This window comes from Mesoplodon bidens (assembly GCF_964165515.1).
Source record: "Mesoplodon bidens genome assembly, chromosome: 2".
Taxonomy (NCBI): Eukaryota; Metazoa; Chordata; class Mammalia; order Artiodactyla; family Ziphiidae; genus Mesoplodon; species Mesoplodon bidens.
In genome coordinates, this window is record NC_138177.1 from 149,153,753 (window position 1) to 149,179,508 (window position 25,756).

At 42.2% G+C, this 25,756-nt stretch overlaps 1 protein-coding gene across 4 annotated transcripts in view; it reads left to right on the plus strand.

Moving 5' to 3' along the window:
• The window catches only part of TESK2 (testis associated actin remodelling kinase 2), a 134,366-nt gene that overhangs the window by 103,924 nt on the left and 4,686 nt on the right, over nucleotides 1-25,756 (plus strand). For 3 of the 4 annotated variants that reach the window (XM_081225800.1, XM_081225802.1, XM_081225803.1), the window contains one exon: nucleotides 16,188-16,334. The exons of the other annotated variant lie outside the window; for it this stretch is intronic. In XM_081225800.1, coding sequence (XP_081081926.1) covers nucleotides 16,188-16,334 — 147 coding nt within the window. The remainder of the gene's footprint in view (nucleotides 1-16,187; nucleotides 16,335-25,756) is intronic. 4 annotated transcript variants of the gene reach the window in all.

Here is a 25,756-nt window from a genome sequence, read left to right on the forward strand (position 1 = left end):
CACACATTCCTACACCTGATACCTAATTACTGTCTGTACCTTCTGTGTTTACTTGCTCTTTATGTTGGTCTTTTCTTGTTATCATGGTCACCATTGCTTGCTTATATAGTAAATTCTTAGATCAGTGATTCCAAAGTGAATCATAAGCTTTTCTTTCCTCAACATGCTCATTTTAGCTCATTTCACCTTCTCATAGTAATTGCTTGTGTCTATTTCCTACTCAACAAATAATTATTAAGCAGACACTTTGTGTCAACGGCCAGTTTAGGTGAACTTCAAAAAGGAGAAGTTGTTCTGTGAAGGGGCAGAAAAGTTGTCTAAAGCCTTCTGTAGTACTTGGCACAAGTAGCTACTTCATACATGTTTATTAAATGAATTACTAACTTGTAAAAGTATTAGTTGAGTGCTTAGCTTTTCTACAAATGATAGTTCTCTTTTCCTTCATCCCTGACCTCTCCCATTTTCTACATCTTATCAGTCACCGTGACCTGACCATTTTACCTCTTACTACCCTGGATGCATTTACCTTAGGCCAGTTCCTTCTGCCATTGCCATCTCTTTCGCCACAACCTTCTAAACTAGTCTCCCTGTCAGTTTTGTTCCTCACCTTAAATCCATACTGTCCATATTGCGAGCCAGAGTGGTCCTTTTAAAATACAGATCTCTTTTTTAACCATCTTAGCAATTTTTAAGTGTACAATTCAATAGTTAGTATTAAATATGTTTTTATTGTTGTGCAACAGATTTCTGGATCTTCTTCATCTTGCAAAATTGAAACTCTATACTATTAAACAACTCCCCATTTCCCCCTTCCTCCAGTCCCTGGTAACTACTATTCTATTTTCTGTTTCTATGATTCTGACAACTCTAGGTACCTCAGAAAAGTGGAATCACACAGTATTTGTCTTTTTGTGACTGGCTCATTTTTCTTAGCTTAGTGTCCTAAAGGTTCATCCATATTGTAACATGTGACAGAATTTCCATCCTTTTTAAGCCTGAATAATATTCCATTGTAAGTATATACGTACTATATTTTACTTATCTATTCATCTGTCAGTGGACATTTGGGTTGCTTTTACCTCTTGACTCTTGTGAATGATACTGCTTTGAACATAGGTGTGCATATGTCTCTCTGAGACCCTGTTTTCAGTTTTTTTGCATATATACCCAGAAGTGGAATTGCTGAATGATATAATAGTTCTATTTTTAATTTTTTGAGGAACCACCATACTGTTTTCCATAGCTATCATACCATTTTACAGTCCCACCAATAGCGCACAAGTGTTCTAATTTCTCCACATCCTTGTCAACACTTGCTATTTCCTGGGTTTTTTTTTTTTTTTAATAGTTGCATTCTAATGGGTGTGAGGTGATATCTCACTGTGGTTTTCATTTGCATTTCTCCATCTCTAATTTGTTGCAGAGACTATCCTTTCCCTTTGATACATGAGGGTGTATTTCTGGGCTTTCTATTCTATTCCATTAGTCTATATGTCTGTCTTTTTGCTAACGCCACAGTGTTTAATACAAATCTAATTTTGTTTTTCCTTGCATAAACCCTTCTATGGCTCCTCATTTCCCTCAGGTTAAAGTCAAAACATCTAATCCTGGTACTCATTATCTCTGTGGCCTCACTGCTCATTCCTCTCTGACCTGTTGGTTCTTGTCTCAGTTGTGCACTACAGCTGTACTGAACCTCTTTCTCTTTCAGTCACAAATGGGATGTGACCCTTTCCACCTTCGCGTCTCTGCACCAGCTCTTCCCTCTGCCTAGGACACAATCCTTCCATCTCCCAATGGTCTGGCCAACTCCTATTTAACCTTCAGGACTCAGCTTAGATATTACTATCTCTGGGAAGCCTTTTCTAATCTCCCAAGATTAGTTAGGTACCCCTCCTACATGCTCCCATAATACAATACTATTTATCATTGACTTTAATTCACTGTTTGCTTGTGTATGTAGTTTATAAATCCCTTGAGGGCAAGGACTGTTTTGTTTGCATTGACATCCACTGGGTCCTGTATAGTGCCTGACAATGATAGCTGCTTATCATATATATTTTTTATTATCATCTTTAAAAAATTTTAAATTAATTAATTAATTAATTAATTTGGGTTGCGCCAGGTTTAGTTGTGGCACGTGGGATCTTTGTTGCGGCATGCGGGATCTCTAGTTGTGGCATGCAGGATCTAGTTCCCCGACCAGGGATTGAACCTGGGCCCCCTGCATTGGGAGCACAGTCTTAACCACTGGACCACCTGGGAAGTCCCTTATCATATTTGTTGATTGAATGAATAAATGAATAATCAGTGGCATTTTCTGGCTCAAAAGCATTCAGTGATTTCCTCGCTGATTACAGTATAGTTTTGTAACCTTAGTTGCTTACCAGAATTGCTTAGGAGCTTTTTAGAAAGTGCAGATGCCAGGACATCACACAAGGCCTCTTGAGTTAAAGTCTTGGGTGAGGCCCAGGCATCTGTTTTTAAAAATAAATTAACAAAGCACCATAAGTTATTTTGATGCACAGCTAGTGTTAAAACATGGAACTCAGGATTAACTCTTAGCCTGATATTCGGTCCTCTGTGCTCTAGCCTCATCCTGCCTTTTTTCTTCTAGTTCTCCTCCTCTTTAACAAGTACTCTATAACTCAGGCAAACTGGGTTTAATGTGTTTACTAAACACTGTGTGTTTTCCTGCCTCTTTATTCATATTATTTCTTCAGCCCAGAATACACTCTTTGCCTTTATCCTATAGAAATCTTCCCTCCCTTCAAGACTTGGCTCAAAGTCCACTTATTCCTCCATAAAACCTTTCCTGATTCTTTCTCTGCCACCGCTAACCCTCCCTACCTCTCCCTTATGTAGTCAAAATGTTTCCCTCCGTTGACCTTCTCTTACACTTTTTTTGGCACCTCTTTTTAAACATTTTGCCATATATTAAAGTTATTTTTGCTTTAGTTTCCCTGCACAAGCGTAAGCTCCTACAATAGAGGAGGAACCCAGGCTTCAGGGTCAAAAGACTTGGGTACAAATCCAGGTTCCACCATTACTAGTTCAATAGCCATAGACAAGTTATTTAAATCTCTGGGCTTGATTTCCTCATTCATAAGAAAAGGATGACAGGTGGCGTAGTGGTTAACAATCTGCCCGCCAATGCAGGGGAAACGGGTTCGAGCCCTGCTCTGGGAACATCCCACCTGCCGCGGAGCAGCTAAGCCCGTGCACCACAACTACTGAAGCCTGCGCGCTCTAGAGCCTCTGCTCGGCAACAAGAGAAGCCCACGCACCGCAACGAAGAGTAGCCCCTGCTCGCCGCAACTAGAGAAAGCCTGCGTGCAGCAACGAAGACCCAACACAGCCAAAAAATAATAATAAATAAATAAAAATAAATCAATTTATTAAAAGAAAATAAAGAAAAGGATGACAGAATGTTTCAAGATCTTGCAAAGTTCAAATGAGGTAACTGTGAAAGTGCTAGGTTAAACCAGTTGCTGGTTATTATATAATGGCAGGGATAGTGTTTTACTTATCTGTATGCTCCTAATCTCCCAGCAGTACCTTGTGTTTAGGACACTCTTTTATAGACACTGGCTGAATGATTGAATAGGGAAAAAGGAAGCAAACAACAAACATTTTATGTCATCTAAAAAGTGAAGTTGAGGTAAATTTTCCAATGCATTTTAGTACTTGTATGAATGGCTGGAACTCTTGCCTCATGAATGGAGTAATTTCTAAATGGCCTCTTAATTGTGAGGCCTCTTGCATAGTCATCCTTTTCCTCTGTAACTAATTTGCTCAACAGTTTCTTTTCTACCCAGATTAGCTAGTCAATCAAACGTACGTTTCTGGTACACCCAGAAGGAACAGAACCGCGCACTAACTTACAAATAAAACAACAGACATGTTACTTACCTGATAAGTCTTTAAGTCAACTAAGGTGTTTGGATGAGAAAATATTTCATTTTTTTAACCAATAATTTATTGTACTTGGCAGTATCAGGGACACTTTTTAAAAAAATAACTTTTTTCTGATTATAAAATCATGCATACTTGTTAGAGAAATAGCTAATATATCTGGAATGTAAAGTTTTGCATGCATTTTCTTTTTTTCATCCTATGACAACCCTGTGAGATATAGCTATTATGATTGCTATTTTATATAAAAGAAGCTAAGAATTAGATTAAATAATAACTGAAAAGCTCTTTTTCCATTTTTACCTACTGAACTCAATTTTCAAGTCTTAGTTTAAATTTTCACTGTACTATAGTGGCTTTCCCCAGTGATCTCCCTCCATCTAGATCGTTACTTAGATTATTATTCTCTTTGATAGCACTCTTTCCTTTTTGTAGCACATCTCATAACATATAGTTCTTCATTTATTTGAATGTTTGTTTATTGTCTCTCTCATATGTTGGTTCCAGTAGGACTGGGACCATGTTCTGTTTTGTTTACCACTAGCAACAAATAGGTAACAGGTCATTGAAGAGCTTGGGGTTGGTGGAGGAAATAGCAGGCTTCCTCAGGCACTGCTGTTTTATTAAGCTCAGGAAGCTAAAGACCACATTCTTAGATGTTGGAAAGTTGGAGTATTGGTTAGAGGGCACCACAGTTAAGGAGGACAGTTGTGTTTAGTATGATTATTCTCTTCCCTAACTATTCTCTTCATAAAGCTAATATGGGTTACTTTGGCTCCTTGGCAAAGATATTATAGAAGGACTTCAATTGTACGATGTGGGGCTTAGAATGGACTGCCTTTCAGGTCTATCCCATCATATTATATTGTTATTCCATACCCTTGGGCATTATTTTCCTCATGAGTATGTATCTTTGAAAAACACTGTTGATCCATCCATGAGATAAGTAAGGACAATGTATATATGTTGATACTGACTAGCTTATCCTGTACATAAGGTCATAGAAATACTTTTCTGAGAATACCTAAAAGAAAAGGAGATATTCATGAAGATTAGGGAGAAGAAGATTAAAAATTTGAGAGAGAGAAAGAGGCTGGATCATACAGGGCCTTATAGGCCATGGTGAGGAGTTTGAATTTTGTTCTAAATACAGCAGGAAGCAGTTGAAGGATTTTAGACAGGAGAGTAGTAGGATACAATTTGCATTTTAAAATAGCACTTTGGCTGCTCTGGAGAGTTGACTGTAGAGGGACGGAAGTGAGGGCAAGGAGACCAGTGAGGAGAAACTTATAGATTATATGAGAGATGTGAGTAGCTTGAACTGCAGTGGTATCTGTGAAGATTTTTAAAGATCTGTTTTAGAAATAGAAAGACAAGGTCTTGTGACTTAGGTAAGAAAGAAGTGTGAAGAATCAAATGATGCCCATTTTCTAGGTGGGTGGTTGTTTCATTTACTGAGATGTGGAAAACTTGGAGAGTGCTGCTGGAGAACTTCCTCAGCTGTGCGTGTATTACCTGGGATTTTTTTTTTTTTTAACATAACACTGTAATTGGCATAGTCTCTTCGCTACAGAAGACCAGACTCAGTCTTTGAGCTTTTCAGGGATAACACATCACTACATCTTAAAGCCCTTCCTTGGACAAGAGCTTTCTGGTCTAAGGTCTAAAGACTGAGGTAGCTGATGAGAGCTGATTCATGGAGAGTGTAGAAGGGATTTCTATATGTAGATAGATAGTTAGGGACCCTTAATTTGTTCATTAATTCAATTAGTATTTATTGGGGCTTATTCTGCTAGACACTGATCTAGGAATGGCATTGAACCTCTTCTCAGTGAACTCAAGAAGTGAAGTTAATTGTGTGTTAGGACTTTCTGAATTTATTTGGAAAGGGTTTAGAATTCAGTGCTGTGGTCATTCTCTGCTTTTAGTCATTTAGAAAAATGTTTTAGAATTTAGCATCCCTAGAACGCTTCTGTGACATGATATCCAGATCTGCTGCTTTGTTTGAATTGAGAGTTGGCCTTAGACCAGCATTAACTGCTTCCCAGAGAGTCCAGTGGCTGATAGAGGAAAGATAATTTGGAACATGGTAAAAAAAAATCTAGACTTAACTTCACTCAAGATTAATCATCTGATTTTTCTCATTTACTCTCTCTCTTTTTTTTTTTTTTTTGGCTGTGCAGTATGCAGGATCATAGTTCCCCAACCAGGAATCGAACCCATGCCCCCTGAAGTGGAAGCACAGAGTCCTAACCACTGGACTGCCAGGGAATTACAGAGGGCACATCATTCTGACACTTGAGATGGTCTGAAACCAAAGAAAAGGCTCTCTCTTTTTCCTTACAGCTGTAGATGCTTATGTGTACACCAGACCTCAAGTCTGTTTTCTCTGCAGTAGAACCAGAACTGGCTGAGTCCTCTATTCCCACCCCTTCCTTTGATAACTCCAACTAGTCTTTGTGAATTTTTGTGAACTTGCAGGTAATTAGTTACCTATCTGACCCTTAGCCTTCAGAGGAGATTTCTGCCTGTACTTGGAGTGACTATTGGGTTGGGAAGTTGTCTTCCACATAGCAAATTGGAAACCTTTCCTCCCTTTCTACCCCCCTACCTACCGTTTGCCACTAGAAGATACCATTTGAGCTTATAGTTGCCTCTAACTTTTGCTTGACTTCTTCCTTACCCAGAGACCAAGTAGTGTGTTGATATGGGCAAAAGAGGTAGAAGAAATGATTACCTCATTTGAGGACAGAGTTTCCTTTGATATAAATCACCTTAATTAGAAACTTAACCTCTTTTGGTTTCCATTTTCATTTTGTCCACTGTCAAGCTCTTACTCCTGAGATCTGCTAAGGGGAGGCAGGATGTGTTGTCTTCCTTAATAGATTGCTTTGTTCACTCTGAGCCCAATCACCAGGTGAATGTCAGAGGTTCCTGTCTGAAGCTGGAGGATGTGGGGTTGTAGTAGATGTGGGGTAGCAAGCTGGAGGGAAGAATGCTTTTAAACATGACCTTAATAGCCATGTTGCTGGTAGAGATATTATGGATTTGGGGATAGGAAAGCAATCTGGATGGAGTAGTCAAGAGCCCTGGGCTGATCATAAATCATGTCTGAAACCATTGATTGCTAGTAGAGCTTTATGGGGCAAAGAAAATAGTCTTATTGTTATCTTAGTTCATTTCTTTGAGAAGATTTGTTTTACAGATTTATCTTTTAATGTTTATTTAAACAAATTTGATTTTGATTATGAGATGTTTGCTCTAAGAACTAAAAATCTGTGGGAAAAGCTTAGTCGTTCCTTTTTTTTTTGTTTTTGTCTGTGTTGGGTCTTAGTTGGGGCACACAGGATCTTCGTTGCGGTATGCGGGGTCTTTCATTGTGGTATGCAGGGTCTTTAGTTGTAGTGCATGGGCTGTCTAGGGCTGTCTAGTTGTGGCACGTGGGCTCAGTAGTTGTGGCGTGAGGGCTTAGTTGTCCTTTGGCATGTGGGATCTTGGTTCCCTGACCAGGGATCGAACCTGTGTCCCCTGCATTGGAAGGTGGATTCTTAACCACTGGACCACCAGGGATGTCCCAGTCATACTTTTTTGAATCTTGTGGGTAAACAGTCATTTTGTTGTTTATAGTAGTTTACGTGCATAGAAAAACACTCTTACTACTTCAGGTGCGTTAAACAAACATGTTCTTAAAGTGGTGAATGGGTTATACTAAGTGTCTGTGGGAAGTGTGAGGAAAGGGGCGATATCTTATGGCCTCTTCTACTTGGCTTTCAGCTACTGATAAAAGAAATACCCTCTATAATTCTCAAAAGGAGATCTTAGATATATTTTTTAAGTCCATGTAATTCTGACCATTTTAAGGAATCTGCTGACAGAGTGTCAAAGGATCCTCAGAATTTCATATTACTGAGTGGCCAAACACACTGTTTTGTATTTTGCTTTAAATTCATTGCTACCATAGTATCTGCCATATAGTAAGCATTATTAAATGTTTGTTTTACATTATATTTATCAGAAAATTCCTCTCAAAGCACATTTCTCTTTTTGATCTTAAGTTACATTAATGACAGAATTGGGAGGGCTTCAAATAAAAGAGGGAACTTAAAATCTGCCTCTGTTTATTTAAATGTACTTAATCATTCATTTGTTAATTCAGCAATTTATTGTTTGTGTCACTGGATACTGGGCTTACAAAGTTGAGAAAGATCTGGTCCTTGCCATCAAGGTTATAGTACAATATGATAAGCAATAGTAGAAATACATAAAGGGGGCCAAAGTGGCACAAAGTGTGGGATGGGATATCAGGAAATGCTTTCCAAAATAAGAGACTCAAGCTGGGTTTAGAAGGATGAATAAGAATTAGCAAAGCTGTGAAGGGGACGAAGAGTATTCTGGACAATAAACATATATGAAGGCAGAGAGGGTGAAACATTTAAATATTCTGAAACACATTTTGGGTTCCCTTTCTCTTTGAATCAGTTCATTACTACTGACTGTTTGAGTCAGGCAGGTCCCGGTGGACCTCCTGGAGTGGAGGCTGAACTGTGGCAAACCCAGGCCTTGGCAGATGTGTGGATGTGCACTTGTAGTGGCTGTGGAACCTCGAGCTGAGAACAGGAGGCTCCTTTGGAGCATGAGCCTCCCACAGGGCGCTCTTGGGATGCCTGTCCTGGAATTACCCAGGGCAGTAACAAAGCTTTCTTTTCTTCTTTAAACCAAGCCAGCAGGATGGGATGTCTGCTAGCCTTTGTGTTTGGAGCCAACCAACAAATATACAGTGGCCAGCACAATGGCATTGTTGGGCTTCAGTGAAAACTAGGTCGGGGCCCAGGCCCTCTTCTGCAGAGGGCCCATCCAGAGAAGAGGTTTGACAAGCCACTGATTTGGCTATTTGGCATTGATGCTGATTTCTGATGGGCTTCTGACTTACTTTTGGTATATAAGATTGTAGGATCTCTTCCCGTTGTTTCTCTCAACACATCTATTTGGAATCTCTGAGTTGCCTTTGACTCTTCTTCCTCAGTTCTCATATCTACCATTCAGTTGCTAAATCCTTTAGATTCTACCTCTGCTTGTTCTAACTCTAGCCCACTTTTTCATGCCTATGACAGCATTCTAAGTCAGGCGTTTGGTCGTCTCTCATCTGAACTGATGCAGGACCCTTCAAACCTCCCTCTAGCTCCTCCTCTGTCCTGCTACCACCATGAGCTTTCTGAAATGTAGTTTGGGTCATGTATTAGTTTCCTAGGGCTGCCGTAACAAAGCACCACAATGTGAGTGGCTTATAAAGACAGAAATTTATTCCCTCATAGTTCTGAAAGCTAGAAGTCTGAAATCTAAGTGTTGTCAGGGTCTTGCTTTCTCTGAAGGCTCTAGGGGAAGATCCTGCCTTGCTTCTTCCTAGTTTCTCTTGGTGTTCCTTGGCTTACAGATGCATCACTCAAATCTTTGCCTCCATCGATACATGACATTCTCCTTATATGTTTGTATCTCCTCTCCTCTTTTTGTTAAGATATTGGATTAAGGATCCACCTTACTCCAATAGGACCTCATCTTACTTGATTACATCTGCAAAGGCCTTATTTTCAAATAAGGTCACATTCACAGGTACCAGGGGTTAGGAATTGAGCCCATCTTTTTGGGAGACATAGTTCAACACACAATAGATTATATTATATCTTTACCTATAAACCTTTAGTGGTCCCCATGATCTGCTAAATTAGCTATAGATGTTTCATCTTGGTGTTCCAGAACTTCTACACTAACAATAAATATAATAATAATAGCAATAACAACAACTAACATATTGAGAACTTCCTTTGACATTGTTCTAAGCATTTTACACATCAGTTCATTAAATCTTCATAATTCTATGGATTAGGTTCTATTATTATTCCCATTTTATAGATGAATGTTAAAGAGTAACCAACCCAGGGTCACACAACTCACCTCTCAGAGGTGAGATTCAATCCTAGGCAGTCTAACTCTGCAGTATGTGGGCTTCACCACTATAATGTACTGCCCAGCTTTACTTTTTAGCTTTATCCCTTCTCCCCTACTTATACTTTACGCAGGGAAAGAAAAACAAAAAGGAATTACTACTAATCTCTGCACTTTATCTTTGTGTTCCTTTTGCATAGACTGTCTTTTTTACTCCCAACCCTACATATGGGCTTCCAGGAAACAGAACTGAATCCTCAGTGGGTGATTAGCCAGGCCTATGTGGGGGAAGGTATTCCAGGTAAAGGGACCAGCAATGTGCACAAACGTGCAAGTAAGCAGGGGTCAGACCCTTATAAGCAGGAGTGAAAGACTTTGTATGCCATGCTAAGGATTGTGGATTTTATCCTAAGAGTAATGGGGCATCAGTGAATAATTTTAACAAGGGAGTGGCTTCAGGTTGGCATTTTAGAAGGTTAATCTTGGCTGTATTAAGGAAAATGGATTGGAATTGAGAGTTAAGTCTGTTCAAGATGTAAGAAGGGGAAAAGAAGACTAGTTAGAAAGCTAATGGCGTAACCAAGGGGAGGGATGATGATGATTAGATATTGTTAGTGGGGAGAATGAGTTGTGTACTGTGAGCTAAGCACTGTGCTAGACATACTTTGTATACCGTATCTCTTTTAATTATTCCCTGCCTTTGATTAAATACCAAATCATATTGGTTCTACCTCTGAGATGTCTCCAGATATTTAACCTCCTTTCCATTCTTGCTGCCATTGTCTTTCTCAGGCATTTGTTACTTCTCACCTGGATGATTCCAGAAGCCTTCTAACTGTTCTCCCAGCCTCAATTCTTTTTTTTTTTTTTTTGCGGTACGCGGGTCTCTCACTGTTGTGGCCTCTCCCATTGTGGAGCTCAGGCTCCGGACGTGCAGGCTCAGCGGCCATGGCTCACGGGCTCAGCCGCTCCACGGCACGCGGGATCCTCCCAGACCGGGGCACGAACCCGCGTCCCCTGCATTGGCAGGCAGACTCCCAACCACTGAGCCACCAGGGAAGCCCCCCCGCCTCAATTCTTGACCTTTCCATACAGTTTTACATTACTGTTAGAATATTTCTGTGAAGCATGTCTCATCATTATCCTGTATGAAAAAAAATTGTTAGTTGATTATATGTCATCTCTACTGGACTGTGAACTCGACTAGACTAGACTGTGAACTAAGGGCAGGGACTGGCCCCACTTAGTTTTATGTTTTTACGTAGTAGGTTTTCAGTGTTTGTGTAGGTGGATGGATAGAGAGATGAATGGGTCTACCTCAGGACAACTGTGCTAATTAAGTGGCAGCAAATGATCTCTGTTAGTTGGATGGCAGCACATTTATCTGCCTTGGGTAAGTGCCTTAGCTCTAGGCTATTTGGGTAGATTCTTCAAAAAGGTATAATAATTCTTATAGTTGATGCTTTCTTCAGAACCTCTCTGAATATGTCTTTGAACCACTGTTCATAGATGTTTGTTTGATTACAGATATCAGTACATTGATAATTCAAAGTTAAAAAAAAAAAGGTAACCGTTTGCCTTGTTCTTCTGACTGGTAATGATTGGGTGAGGTTATGATCAGAATCAGCAAGAATTGAGAACAGGACCCCTGGGTGTAGTGAATGTTACTTCAGGGAGAGGTAAGTATTGCCTAGTCCTGCTCCAGAATATTCTTTGTATGGGCATGTTTATGTGTCTGTCTGTGTCTGAGTGGTACCATCAGAGCCTATAGGGTGTATGTGGGAAGAACCATACTCTCAGCCTAGACAACTCTTAACTATCTTTTTAGGATCCAACCCAGGTGTTACTTTTTCTCTGAAACTTTCTAAACTCCTCAGTATCTACTTTCATACCCAAGTATTTACCTCTGCTAAAGGGTTATTAGTATTATTTACTTACCTATGTGTCTTTCATTGAACTTCTTTAAGGTGTAAACTGAGTGTTTACATACCTACATTTACTACGTGGATGGGACTCTTCCAATCACTGGGAGATATAATGTTGATGTAAATGGGCAGGTTCTTACTCTCATATGGGGGTGACAGGAATGGGAGGAGCGCTCAATAAATCTTTGTAGAAATAACCTGAATTGATATTCCTTTTTTTTTTTTTGGCCACACCGTGAGGCTTGCGGGATCTTAGTTCCCTGGAGACCAGGGATTGAACCTGGGCCCATGGCAATGAAAGTGCCCCTGGACAGCAAGGGAATTCCCTGAATTGATATTCCTGAGTGGAGAATTAAGTGTCCACTTACCCATCCCTTTGATGATTTTCTAGGGTGTTGGCATATGATTTCTTACATACATAGTAATATTGTTTAGTCACCAAACACACATTTGTTTACTGAGTGCCTTCTAAGAAAAGAAAGAGTCTTTAATGAAATCAAGTATCAAACACAAATGAAATGGCAGAAACTCTAACATTTTATTAGACCATGAAGAGGAGAGGTTTTGGTGTAGGGAAAGTTGAGGAACAGTCACTTAGAGGTATTGAAGTACCTTTAGCACATTTGATTGGCTGATATTATAGTTTTCTGAACTTGAAAGTTTAAAAGAACAACAATAAAAAATGTAAAATCTTCTCTCTCTAGTAGGCATTTAAATGTGTTGCCAGTGCCTTAGGTTGTTTTGTAGAGCTCCCAAGGGAGTGGTCTGGAAGAAAATGAAAGCAAAGCAGCTGTTATCCCCAACCCGGAAAGCTGAATGTGCTGGAACAGTTGTTCTTGCCTCTGCTTCCCACAGAAGGATTTGTTCAGAGAGCACACCAGCTGAGTCTGCACAGGGAGTTGCTTATAGGGAAGTGGACGTTCCCACTAATGGGCACACAGTGTAGCAACTTAGAAATCTTCCTTCTTGGCAGATCTCAAACTTCCTTTCCTCATACATGCAAAGGTCTTGAGACATTGAGAAGTTGTGGTTTCTGAGGGCCCAGAGGCTTATCAGCTCCACCAAAGTTTTCACCGAAGGCAGGCAAGAGAAGTGGGTTGTAACAATAAATTCCATTTGGTTTCCCTCTCTGGATCTGGTTTGTGCTTTATCCATCTTGCCAGGAAAAGTCAGAGCCTACTAGCCAGTGTGGTTCCTCACCTTGTCTCACCTCTCTCCTCTGCTCTCCACCCTGTGGCTTGGTCTGTGGATTTCTCAGGCTTTCAGAGACATGACTGGACAGTAATAAACATGTGTTTCTCTGAACCAGAATCAAGAGTCCTGGCTTAGCCTGGCCCACAGAGAATGCACATACAGTCTTTTCACCAGTCTTTTCTGCCTGGCCCTCAGTAGGAAGCCTCAGTGGCTCCCAAAGTCAGGCCTTCCATGTCACACCGTCACCATGCCAAAGAAGTGAACCACCACTTCTTCATATCTTTTTCGCTCTCAGAGCTAAAGAAATTTGTCTGCATGTTTAGCTGTCAGCTTCATTGCCCCCATATAGCTTGGAATTTGCAAGTTCAGTTTCTTTTTAGCAAATGAGCACCTCAGACGTAAACTGTGAACAGATTCAACTAGAGTGAATAGACGAGGGCACTATGCTAATGCTGTCGTTATGCCTCGTTTTGAGATTTCCAAAGCTAGATTATCAAGCAAGATGAAGCAGATCAACAGGTTTCCCTTTTGAGAAGTTTGGCATATTTTTAGCCATTCTCTCTGCCTTGCCAAACCTGATCCACTTCATCCAAGGATCTGAAGTGCTGCATCGTGCTGCCCCCAACTGGTTCTTTTTGGTGCTTATGTTACCACATCAGAAAATCTCATTATATGGAACTTATATTTTTTTCTTAGCACTTTCATGTATTTGTATTCGATTCTTATAATAACATTGTGAGTTATATGGATCATGGATTATCATACCTACTTTTTGTGTGGGAAAACTGAAGGGTAGCCTTATTAGTTGATTTGTCCAAAGTAAAATGGCGGTTGAGGCAGACTTGGACTAAAATTCAGATTTAAAAATGTGTGTGTGTGTGTGTACATATATATATATGTATATATATATATATATATATATATTTGGTTACACTGGGTCTTAGTTGTGGCAGGTGAGCTCCTTAGTTGTGGCTCCAGGGCTCCTCAGTTGTGGCTCGCAGGCTCCTTAGTTGCAGCATGTGGGCTCCTTAGTTGTGGCTCCAGGGCTCCTTAGTTGCAGCTCACGGGCTCCTTAGCTGTGGCATGCAAACTCTTAGTTGCAGCAGGCACGTGGGATCTAGTTCCTTGACCAGGGATAGAACCCGGGCCCCCTGCATTGGGAGCGTGGAGTCTTAACCACTGCGCCACCAGAGAAGTCCCTAAAATTCAGATTTCTTGCCTTCTCTCCCATTAGGTTCCCTAGTCTCTTGTAAATTCAATATCATCCCCACTCCAAAAAGGTATTAAGAGCTTAATATTAGGCTTAGAGGAATTTTCCCCTTTTTCTCCCTTGGAAAGAGGAGGGAGATAATACATCATGTAAGGTTTGAATAAATTCATGAATTTAATTGGCAAAAAATTCTGAGCTCCTGTTCTGCATGAGGCTCTCTGTACCCAGACACCATTGGCTCTCCAATGTAATGTAGGGGTAGAGCATGAACTCTGGAGCCAGACTGCCTGAGTTTGGACCCTGGCTCTGCTGCTTAATAATTGGGTAACCTTGAGCAAGCTGCTTAACCTCTAAATGCCTTTTGTAAAATGAGAATAATAGTACACTTACCTTAGGGTTATATGAAGATTAAATGATGTAATTAATGGAAAGGTCTCAGAGTAGTGCCTGGCACAAAGCAAGTACCAAGTAAATAAATATTAGCTGCAGCAGCTGCTGCTATTTTTGTTATTATTATTTATTATCTCTATATAAATAGGCTTATTTGCTCTTAAAAAAAGGGCAAAGCAGTTCTTCATGGGTATGTAGGAATGACGAACAGCCAAATTTCTTGAAAGAGTACATCTTCATGTCATTTCCCCTTAGCCTTATCTCCTACTCACTCCTCAATTCACTTTGATCTTACTCTGGTCTTAACCACTTTACTGTAACTGCTCTGGCCATGGTTGCCAGTGACTTCTCAGTTGCAAATTCAGTAGACACTTTTCAGGCTCATCTTACTTGATCTATAGCATTTGATACTATTGGTCATTTCCTCTTTGGAATGTTTTCCTCCTTTGGCTTCTGTGGTGACATTCTTGCTTGCTTCTTCTTCCTCTGCCTGCTCCTTTAAATGCTACAGTTGCTTGGGATTCTGGTAATTTCCCACCTTACATGTTAACCCCTGGGCAGTTCCATACATTCCTTAGCCTCAGTGACTACTTCAGCCCAATGTCATTGCCTCCTAAATGTTCGTCTCTAGCCCAGACTTTGCTCCTAAACTTCAAACTGACTCTGTATAGGACATCTCCACGTGCCCTTAAACCCAACATGTCCTACTTGAACTCACTATCTTTTAACATTGCCTCTTCTAAAAACCTGCTCCTCTCCCTGTATTCTGGATATTTAATAATGGCACCCAGGGACCAGAAGCCTGTGGTCAACCTAGGAGCTTTTCATTGCCCTTATTCCCCCATCCAGCATTCATCAAGTTTTTTTTGACTTTGCCATCTAAATCTTGAATCTTGCTCTATTCCAGTGCCTCCACTATTGCCTTAACTCAGGCATTCTTCTTTCACCAGGATTATCGCAATAACCTCCTAACCTATTTTTCCTTCTCCGTATTCTCCACTCTAATCCATCTATCATACCATTGCTAAAATAATCTTTTCTTTAAAAAACAAATATGAACATGTTACTCTTTTACTTAAAAGGCTTCTTTTGTTCCTTATAGACAGGATAAAGTCCATATACCTTAGCAAAGCATATCAGCCTCACCTGCCTCTCCTCTCATGCACTCTGGCCATATTGAGTAAATTAGTTTCCTGAGTACACCATGCTCTTCACCTATAAATTTACATATGCGGCTCCCTCTGTGTGGACTTTCTTTCCTGCTCCCCCAAGTCATCCTTTGGACTCCTTTATTTCCTTTGTGCAGCTTTCTCCGACATGCCTAGACTGAGTTAGTAACTTTATCCTCTGTGCTGCACAGTGCTGTCCTACCTGTACAAAGCCATCTTTTAGCATTTACTACATTATATTGTTTGTCTATATCCCTTAATAGATTGTGATCTTCTCAAAGGAAGGTGCAGCACCTACCATAGTGCCTGGATGCAGAATAAGCCCTCAGTAACTTCAAAAAAAAAATACAGTCTCTATCTTCTAGGTGTCTACTCTCTAGTGGTTTCACCACCACCCTAAGCATTCCTGACAAATGGTAGCTGGGTTTTCCTTCTGTTTTGCAGTATATCAACTCTGGAAACCTGGAACAGTTGCTAGACAGTAACCTGCATTTGCCCTGGACTGTGAGGGTGAAACTGGCTTATGACATAGCAGTGGGCCTCAGCTACCTTCACTTCAAAGGCATTTTCCATCGGGACCTCACATCTAAGGTACGAAGGCTTTACATGCATTACTCTTTGAGACACTGGCTTCCATTACCAAGAAAACTGTGTTAAGAAACCAGTCATTAATGTGCTTGAGAATGATGGAGGTCTCTTATAAATTCAACATTCAATCACAGAGGATACAGCTTATTACTATGTACAGCTAGTCCTTAGAAAGCCAATCTCGGCTCACAGTGGGCACCTTTCATTGCTGGGTCTGGCAGCACATACATCTTGAGAACCTTCACTCTTGGCTTCAGGTCCTGAATGTGTGTTGCAGGAGTAGATGGCATGAGGACACTTAAGAGGCTCTTGCCCTATAGGGGTGACAGCAGTCAAGGCGACGTGGGAGCCTGTCTCTTGTGCTCTCCCGTGGCCTCCAGCAGCAGTTCCGTGATGTTTAGTCACTGGAGTGTAGGTTTTGAAAGCCATAATGTACTGACCCATTTTCTTTCTGTGTGATTGAGTTTCTGCCATCCTGCCAGTTCCTCTTTGGCGTCAGCTGGTCTCTGTAGTATTCTCTTGCTGTCCAAATTGCTGTGTGACCAGGTTAGAAAAGAGTTGCTTTTAGAGGAAGTTGGCCATACTACAAGGCAGACACCTCAGGGCCAAGTAGCACAGGACATCACGTGACAAGGCTTATATAAATAGTACTGTTTTATCATTGATATGGGAACTATAAATCATCTAGTATAACTTCTGTCCAAGAGCTGATTTAAAGTCTTCTAGGGAGGTATTATAGAAGTTTTGTACCTGTCCAAGAATAGCTCTTATTTCATTCTGCACCCTCAGCACATACATATGCACACACACGCACGTGCATACACATACTCCTACAGCTCTTCTGTCATGGATAAGGGATATGGGAGCCTGTTATAAAAAAAAATTTGCAAAGGGAACAAAAGCAGGCTGTGCTCTCAGAGCCAATAAGGCCTAGAGCAGTGAGTCCCTGGCTACCTCACATTAGAATGGTTCTGGTGTTCCAAACAGCAGTACTGTCCCCGAGGGACCCTGGCCATTGGTTTGTGAGTACTACACAGAAAATAGCTTTGGGGAGGTGCTTGTAGGGCCCCTAGGTGTGGCAGGGCCATTTGTAGTCAGCTGCACTGTTACTAAAGGAGCAATAAGAGTGGCAGGTGGAATCTGGTGACCAGCTGAGACCTAGTTGTGAGGAGTCCTTTATCTTCATTGGTAAAAGCAAGGACTAGACAGTTGGACAGCTGGGACCTGGAAGGTGGTATCATTTCCTTTCATCAGACTTTTCTCCTTCCTTTGAATGTTTTAGAAACTCAAAACTTAGAAAACTGCACTTGTTCCAGGCAAATGGGTGGGGTTGTATCAACTTAGATACTGCCTTAAGTTGGTAGTATACTATCACCTTAAACATGCAACTAAAATCAAATTGCTGGGGCTTCCCTGGTGGCGCAGTGGTTAAGAATCCGCCTGCCAAGGCAGGGGACACAGGTTCGAGCCCTGGTCCGGAAAGATCCCACATGCCACAGAGCAACTAAGCCCGTGAGCCACAACTACTGAGCCCTGTGCCACAACTGCTGAAGCCTGCGTGCCTAGAGCCCATGCTCTGCAACAAGAGAATCCACCACAGTGAGAAGCCCACGCACCGCAACGAAGAGTAGCCCCAGCCCATTGCAGCTAGAGAAAGCCTGCATGCAGCAACGAAGACCCAACGCAGCCAAAAATAAATAAATAAATAAAATTAAAAAAAAAATCAAATTGTTGCTTCCTACTCAGAGAGCATCATTTCTTCTAAGGTGGAGGGAGGTCATGACAAGTTATCTGTTAGTCACACAGATATTTCCTGTACACCTACATGAGTGTCTCCGGTGCCTGGTACCATGAATGAAGGGATATTTGAAAAAGATAATTTCTGACCAGAGGTAGTCTTGTTGGGAGATAACTGAAAAATAGTTCATAGCATTTTAGAATTGAGTGTTTAGCTATAGACTGTAGGTTTTCAGTCAAAAGAAAGATCACTAGGCTAGGGTAGCTAGGCTTTCTGCAGGAAAGTCCTCCACTACCAATGAGTTCCTAAGAACTCATCATATTCTCTTCAGTGCCCCCAAAACACTTTATTCCATTGTGCTAGTGTCCAAGTGTGATTCTGTCTGGGATTGTCATAGAGTATGTATTGTAAAAATGACTAACCTTTTTGGAACTATAGGGTAAGACCACTATCCTTTGGTTTTCCTAATAGGGAGTGGGTATTCCCATGTCAGTTGGCTTGAGATGAGAAACTAGGAATTTAGGAGAAAGAACTCCCTGGGCTGTACTTTCTTGGGTCTGAACTTTAGGGGGTGGTGAGAACAAATGACTGCAACCTGGGGATAGGCTGGGAAGTACACTCTAGGGAATCTCAAGTTGAAGAAAAACTTCATTGCCCTTTTTATCATCTCTGCGCTTTTGGTAAACTTTTGTCCAAATGTTTTATCTTCATAGTGTTGCAGAGATTAAGGAGAAGGTTGTGTGTCCCCACCTAGACCAGAGCAGCCCCACCCAGGAGACCTGTGTGATGGTGACAGTGACCATAAGAATGAGAAGCCCAAGGGAGAAGTCTAAAGGGACAGAGTAGGGCTTTGAAATTTCCAAATTATCTCCTTATTGTCAACCTTGGGTCTGAGTTTGATTTCTTTAAGGACAATAAAAGGTTTACTTATATTTTAGCGTGTACACTTCCTATTATTATTATTATTATTATTATTATTATTTTTTGCGGTATGTGGGCCTCTCACTGTTGTGGCCTCTCCCGTTGCGGAGCACAGGCTCCGGATGCGCAGGCTCAGCAGCCATGGCTCACGGGCCCAGCCGCTCCGCAGCATGTGGGATCTTCCCGGACTGGGGCACGAACCCGCATCCCCTACATCGGCAGGTGGACTCTCAACCACTGCGCCACCAGGGAAGCCCCCTTCCTATTATTTGATGGTTCTATTGTGTCCGTGTCTCCCACCAACACATGAGTTTCTCAAGTGCTGCTCATATTCACCTTTTTATTCCTAGCACCTAACATATAGAGCCTGTCAGAGTAGGGGCTTCCTGGCCCTCTTTTAGAAAATGTGCTTGATGGCACAGAGGCCGAAACATCTGCTTGGGAACTGAGACTTTGAGTCCCACACCCAGTGTTTTCCCACCTCCTTAAATGACCTCAGTGCTCTTGGGTCCTTAGTGTCCCCAGTCTATTGACCTCATAGGAGTGATCAGTCCGGACTTTTCAGGCCAGAGCTAACAGGAAGGATTTAAAGTAGTAGGAGCGTGTTCCAGGTAGGTAAACCGGGATAGAGAGAAGCACATGCCTTTTTCCAAATGATCCTGAGCCATGGTAGCGGCAAAGAGGATCACTGGTTTCCAATCAGAGTGCCTATTGAAAGCAGCATTGCCTTTGTAGGATTCACACATCAGTAGTTACTGCAATACTGTTTTCAAGAGTGAAGAGTCTGTCAGATATAGCTGTTCTGTCTAATTTTGTAATTATTGTGATGCTGATGATTTACTTAGAAGCAAGTGGGATGCAGTGTGGCTTTAAAAACATTCCGTTCTTGAGCTCCATCAAGAAGTGGCAACAGCCGCACACAGGCTAGGAGTGGCTGGTACAACTGTACGTGAGCCTTGACTCTTAGGGGCAGCTGGGAGAGCAGTTTCTTTCTGCTTAATACTGTTACTGCCCAGGATCAGGCAAGCACCACTAGTCTTTTTGGATTTCCCCTAGGAGTGTGAATTATACCTCTCTTCTTGGTTGCTGGATTTTTGTTAGTTAGTTCGTTTGTTTGTTTTGGGTTTTTTTGGGGGTGGGAATGGTTTGTTTTTTTTTGTTTTTTGTTTTAACTCCAAAGAATCCACTCTGACCATTCCACTAGAGTGAAAAGCCTATCTAGCTGTGGTCTTAGGCTATACCCCACAACTAGGAACAGAAAATGCCAATTTTCAGAGACTGAAGAGAGCATGAATTAGAAACAAAGTTGAATGCTGGGGGGAGGTAGAGAGTGTTTATTAGGGAACCCTGTAGTCATTTTTTTAAAATTTATTTATTTATTTATTTATTTATTTATTTTTGGCTGTGTTGGGTCTTCATTTCTGTGCGAGGGCTTTCTCTAGTTGTGGCAAGCGGGGGCCACTCTTCATCACGGTGCGCGGGCCTCTCACTATCGCGGCCTCTCTTGTTGCGGAGCACAGGCTCCAGACGCGCAGGCTCAGTAGTTGTGGCTCACGGGCCTAGTTGCTCCGCGGCATGTGGGATCTTCCCAGACCAGGGCTCGAACCCATGTCCCCTGCATTAGCAGGCAGATTCTCAACCACTACGCCACCAGGGAAGCCCAAATAGTCATTTTTTTATGAAGAAAACCATCAACAGCCTTTGGGAACCATTTATACTGTGCTACTAGAGGACATAGAAATTACTAGAATGCAATCTGTACCATCCATGGGCTCTTAGTCAAGTTGGAGAGACAGATATGTGAGTAGATTATTTCCCAAGAATTATAGAAAAGAGAGGGGATCACACGGTGGGATGGAGGGGAGGGGAAGGGATGGGACACATTACAGCAAACCAGATAATCTTTTGAGACTTGGACTGCCGCCATCTCTGGGACATTTAGGAAGGCAATTCAGTCTCTGATCTCCCTGTGGTATGAAAAGAAACTTCTAACCCTTCTTGAGATGTAGAATCAGTACTTTCTTTCTAAGGGGGTTTATGGAGTGAATTTGTTGGGGGTAAGTGGAGAGAGTTGTTGGCACATGGAAAGCCTTTTTGTTGTTGTTGTTATAGAAATAGCTTTAGCTTAGAGCTAACACTCACAAATGGACTTGGCATTTCTCCGCTCAGGTGGTTTTATTCAGTGCCAATACTGACTGTGCAGCTGTTCTAGGAGACCTCAGGATCTGCTCTTAGGTGTCTACTCTGGCCCAGTTCTGAAGGATTTGTGTTGGCTTCCAGAAATGCATTCATGGACACCTTTTGAGTCTCTTGTCAGCTCAGCCCCCATTATGGAGAGTTGAATGTATGATTAGTGTATGCCTTTTCACCTGCTTTTTTTTTTTTTTTTTTTTTTTGCGATACGCGGGCCTCTCACTGTTGTGGCCTCTCCCATTGTGGAGCACAGGCTCCGGACGCGCAGGCCCAGCGGCCATGGCTCACGGGCCCAGCCGCTCCGCGGCATGTGGGATCTTCCCGGACCAGGGCACGAACCCGTGTCCCCTGCATCGGCAGGCGGACTCCCAACCACTGCGCCACCAGGGAAGCCCTTTTTCACCTGCTTTTGAGAGAAGCTTCAGTCATCTATCCAGGCTTTCATATAACAAACTTTTGCTAAGTTCTTTTTGTGTGTCTGTGCTAGGTTAGAGATACAGAGATGAATGGGATTATTCCCTGCCCTTGACGAGGCAAACATGTAAGTCTCTCTGCTACAGTGTGGTGTATTATAATAGGAGTAGGACAAAGAAGAACGGGAGCCAGGCAGCAGCAGTGCCTGGGCTCCTCTTTGAACCTGAAAAGGTCACCTGTCACCTCACGGAAGTCTGAATGGGCCTTTCTTATGTCTGCTGCTTATTCCAGGCATACTTTTGAATAAAGCATTCTTCATCCTCTATTTAGTGGACTTTGTATTCCACACAGCCTGAAAATTCGTCTGGCTTCTTCAGAACCCCACAGTGGTCTGAGCTTCATATTTTGTACTCTGTAGTCAAATAGTCTGTACTGGGGCCATGTCCAAGTTGGGTGAGAAATGCAAGCATTACACTAGGTGCCCTTGGATTAACCAACGTTGGAGGTAGGGGCCAGCATCCCAGATGAAGGGGTCTTATTGTATTGCCTGCACAAACAGTGCTGCCTTCTCCATGGGCCCTGGCCCCTTTTGCTATCTTAAGACTACATTGTTCCTGCCATGGCCTTGCTGTCTCTAGTGGAAAGCTTTTTAGGCAGTTCCTCTGGAGAGGCTGAAATCATTAGGAGGGATCCCTTTAGAGTCAGGAGACCTGCGTCTTTACCACTTAGAGTTGTAAGCTACACTTTTCTCATCTTAAATGTAAAAATCTCAGACCTGCCCACCTGACAATGTTGTTTGAATCACTTGGATTATGTTTATGAAAAATGTTTTATAATTCGTAAGGTACCACACAGACAGAAGTAGACAATCTTTCCCTTGCCCAAGGGGCTAGGAAGTATTCTCTAGGCCACTTCCTCTAGGCCACTTCCCTCTTAAGACATCCCTGCTTTGCTAAAGCTTACAGTCTATAGCTATAGGAAGGGACTATAGAAACAGATACTTTCATTATAATATCTCAAATGCTAAGGTTAGAGAGAGGAGAAGCATAGGGTGCTTTGAAAAAGGATATTTAACCCAAGCTGAGGGTACAGAGAAGACTTCTTGGAGAAGGTGATACCTGAGCTGAATCTTGAAAATTGAATTCTGCTTAGTAAGTATTGTGTGTGTGGAGTGGGGTTATATTCCAGACCAGACCAGACTGCATAAACAAAGGCATAGAGGCATAAATGGTCTGATGTGCAGACTGTGAAGCTGAAGTGGTAGGGGATAAGAATTGAAAAGAGAGGAGTCTGATCATATACTATCTAATTGGATTTTATCTTCTAGATAGGAAATGAAGAACCATTGTGGCTTTTTTAAAGTAACAGCTTTTTTGAGATATTACTCACATAAAATAAAATTCACCCTTGCAAAGTATACATTTCAGTAGTTTTTAGTATATTCAGTAATCACCACTATCTAATTTCAAAACTTCTCATCACTCCAAAAGGAAAACCCCATGCCCTGTTCTCCTCTGCCTTCAGCATTTGGCAATCACTAATCTTTTATCAGTTTCTATGGATTTGCTTATTCTGGACATTTCATATAATGGAATCATACAATATGTCATTGCCAGCTTTTAAGTAGGGGAGTAACACAGATTTGCATTTTACAGAGATCATACTGGCAGAAATGAGGAAGGTGGATTATGGAGATCAAGCCTGGCCCAAGCCACAGAGACCAGTTGGAATATTGCAGTATTCAGGGGAGGATGTGAACTAGGGTAATAGTAGTGGGGATGAAGAGGGAGGGACCAATTTGAAAAACATTTAGAAGCTAAAATTACTTGGAGTAAGAGTAAAAAGTCTAGGCTGAATCTCAAGTTTCTAGCTTAGCAAACTGGGTGGAAAATGGCAGTGCCAGCTGACATAAAAATATAGGTAGAGTTTTAGTTTTGGAGGAAAAAAGATGAGTTCAGGTTTGCATGTATGGAGTTCAGTGTGAATAATCCAGGAGGAGATGTCCAGAAATAGATGAGATGTGCAAAGTTGAAGCTTGAGGATAAAGGTCAGTGCTGAGGATATACATTTGGGAGTCATCAGCACAGAGGTGGTAATTAGAAAAGAAATGTGGAATAGCCTCCACAATAGAGCACAAGCTGTAGGCCCAAGATAGAACCCTGAGACCATCATCCTCGTGGGTTAGGGCCTGCATTGGAGTGTGTAAAGGTGGAGAAGGAAATCCATAGTGTCACAGAAGTCAGGAAAGAAGAATCAAAAGGAACAAGAATAGCCTGTAACTAGCCTCTAATGGCTAGTCTGTTAGCTCTAGGACCGCAACGGCTTAGTCTCTGCATGCCCAGTTCTAATATGATTCTTGAATCATATGTAAAAATGCTGAAGAAAATAATCAGCAATGTCAACAGCAGCAAGATCAAGTAATATAAGGACTGATTTTGTCTACTGAGCTTAATGCCACAGAACTCATGGGGATCCTCAGTGAGAACACTTCCAGCAGAAGCCAGTGAGGAAGGAATGGGAGATAAGGAACTAAAAACAGCAAGTGTTGCCAGCCAAACTTCACTAGCCTAGACCCCACTAAGGGCAGGCTCAGGAGTTTATTGAAAAACCCTATAGGAACTGATCCTGGTCAGAGTTGCTCTCCATTTTCCTTCTTGCCTCAGATACAGACTCCTAAAGTTTGCTCTTTTGGTTTTCAGTATCCCATCTCTGTCTTTGGCTCTAATGCCCAGCTGTTGGCTGTGGAGAAGCTTTAAGAGAGGCAGTGGTCACACTCCAGACCAGAGGCAGACCGGGCTAGGCAGGCTTGCCCCATGTTGTAGGGCCCTGATCATCCCTGCCGTAGTCATTTCTTAGCTGCTCAGAGAAGCTACTATGAAGTCACTTCCTTCTGGATGGGTGGTTTACAATGAGTGAACAAGAGGTCTCCATGAATGTGAGGATGGGGCAGAAACTGAACAGCTTTGACAAGGGCAGTATACTATGGTCCTGTTCTGTTCCTTACTTGCTGAATCTAAGCTGAATTTAACGAGGTTGTTTCTGAGGGCTATAAAGCAAATAGTAAATAGGACTTCAGACTGAGCCTTGGAGACAGGAACCTGAGTTGCTGGTGGAAGAGGAGGAGGAGGGGAAAAAAACAAGTGACAGATCTGAGGTGCCACTGCCTCACAAGCCAGTGCCCGATAGCCTAGGCTTTGGCTGTCTAATAGACAAGCTGGCCTAGAGCCCGTCTTCTCACAGACAGTAAAGTCAGGGAGCTGGGGTAGGGGTGGCGGAGTGCTGAGCCAGTGGACTGATGGGAGGGCCAAAGCCAGGACAAGCACAAGGACGGTGCTGCTTAGAAGCCATAGACACTTATGTCTGCCAGGAATCAAGGGTAGGAGAGGATGTAATGAAATCACATTACATGAAATCACATTTCCCTTCCAACTCAGGGAAAGAGAGAATAGTGTGATCACTTCAAAGCCAGAGTAAGGGACTAATTTGTACCTGATGTGGAGTAAGCAGGTGACTTGGCAATGCCTTGGCAACTGGACGCCAAGGCAAGGAAGAGGGAGGGCTGGTTTGGTGATATAGGGCCTTGCTGGCCCCAGAAATGTCCCTGGGAGCCAAGGATCCCTGCTCCCTGCTGCCTCTGGAGGAAGGTGGGCCGAGTGAGTTGCCTCCTGAGCCAGAGTGGTGTAGTGCCATTTTGAACGCAGCTATTTGGGGAGAGTTTGTTGCTGCTTTGTGTTTATTTTCAAGTCACTTGGGTCATCCTTTCTCTGGAGACAGCAGCATTTGTTCAATGAGCTTGTCCTGAGCCTCTCTCATGAATTGAATACTGTGAGGAAGGAAGGCCCAGCTGATGGCCTCTGCTAGGCTGTAAGAGGGAGTGACACAGAGGGGTTAAAGGAGTTGAGATGAGAGAGAGATGAAGGTAAGAGCTGGAGAGGTCAGGACTGGAAAGGTAAGCTTGTCTTAAAACACACAAAATTTTCTGAGGTGAAAAGAATTGGAAGAACATTCCAAATGGAAGGGAACAGTATAAGCAAAGGCAAAGGTTTGAAGGGGCTGTTCAGGCTTCCCAAATCAAGCTTGTCTGTTACAAGTTTGGATGAAGATGTGTACATAGGGGCAGCAAGGCACGGGGAGGTTGGTAGCTGGTTGGTTAGAGCCA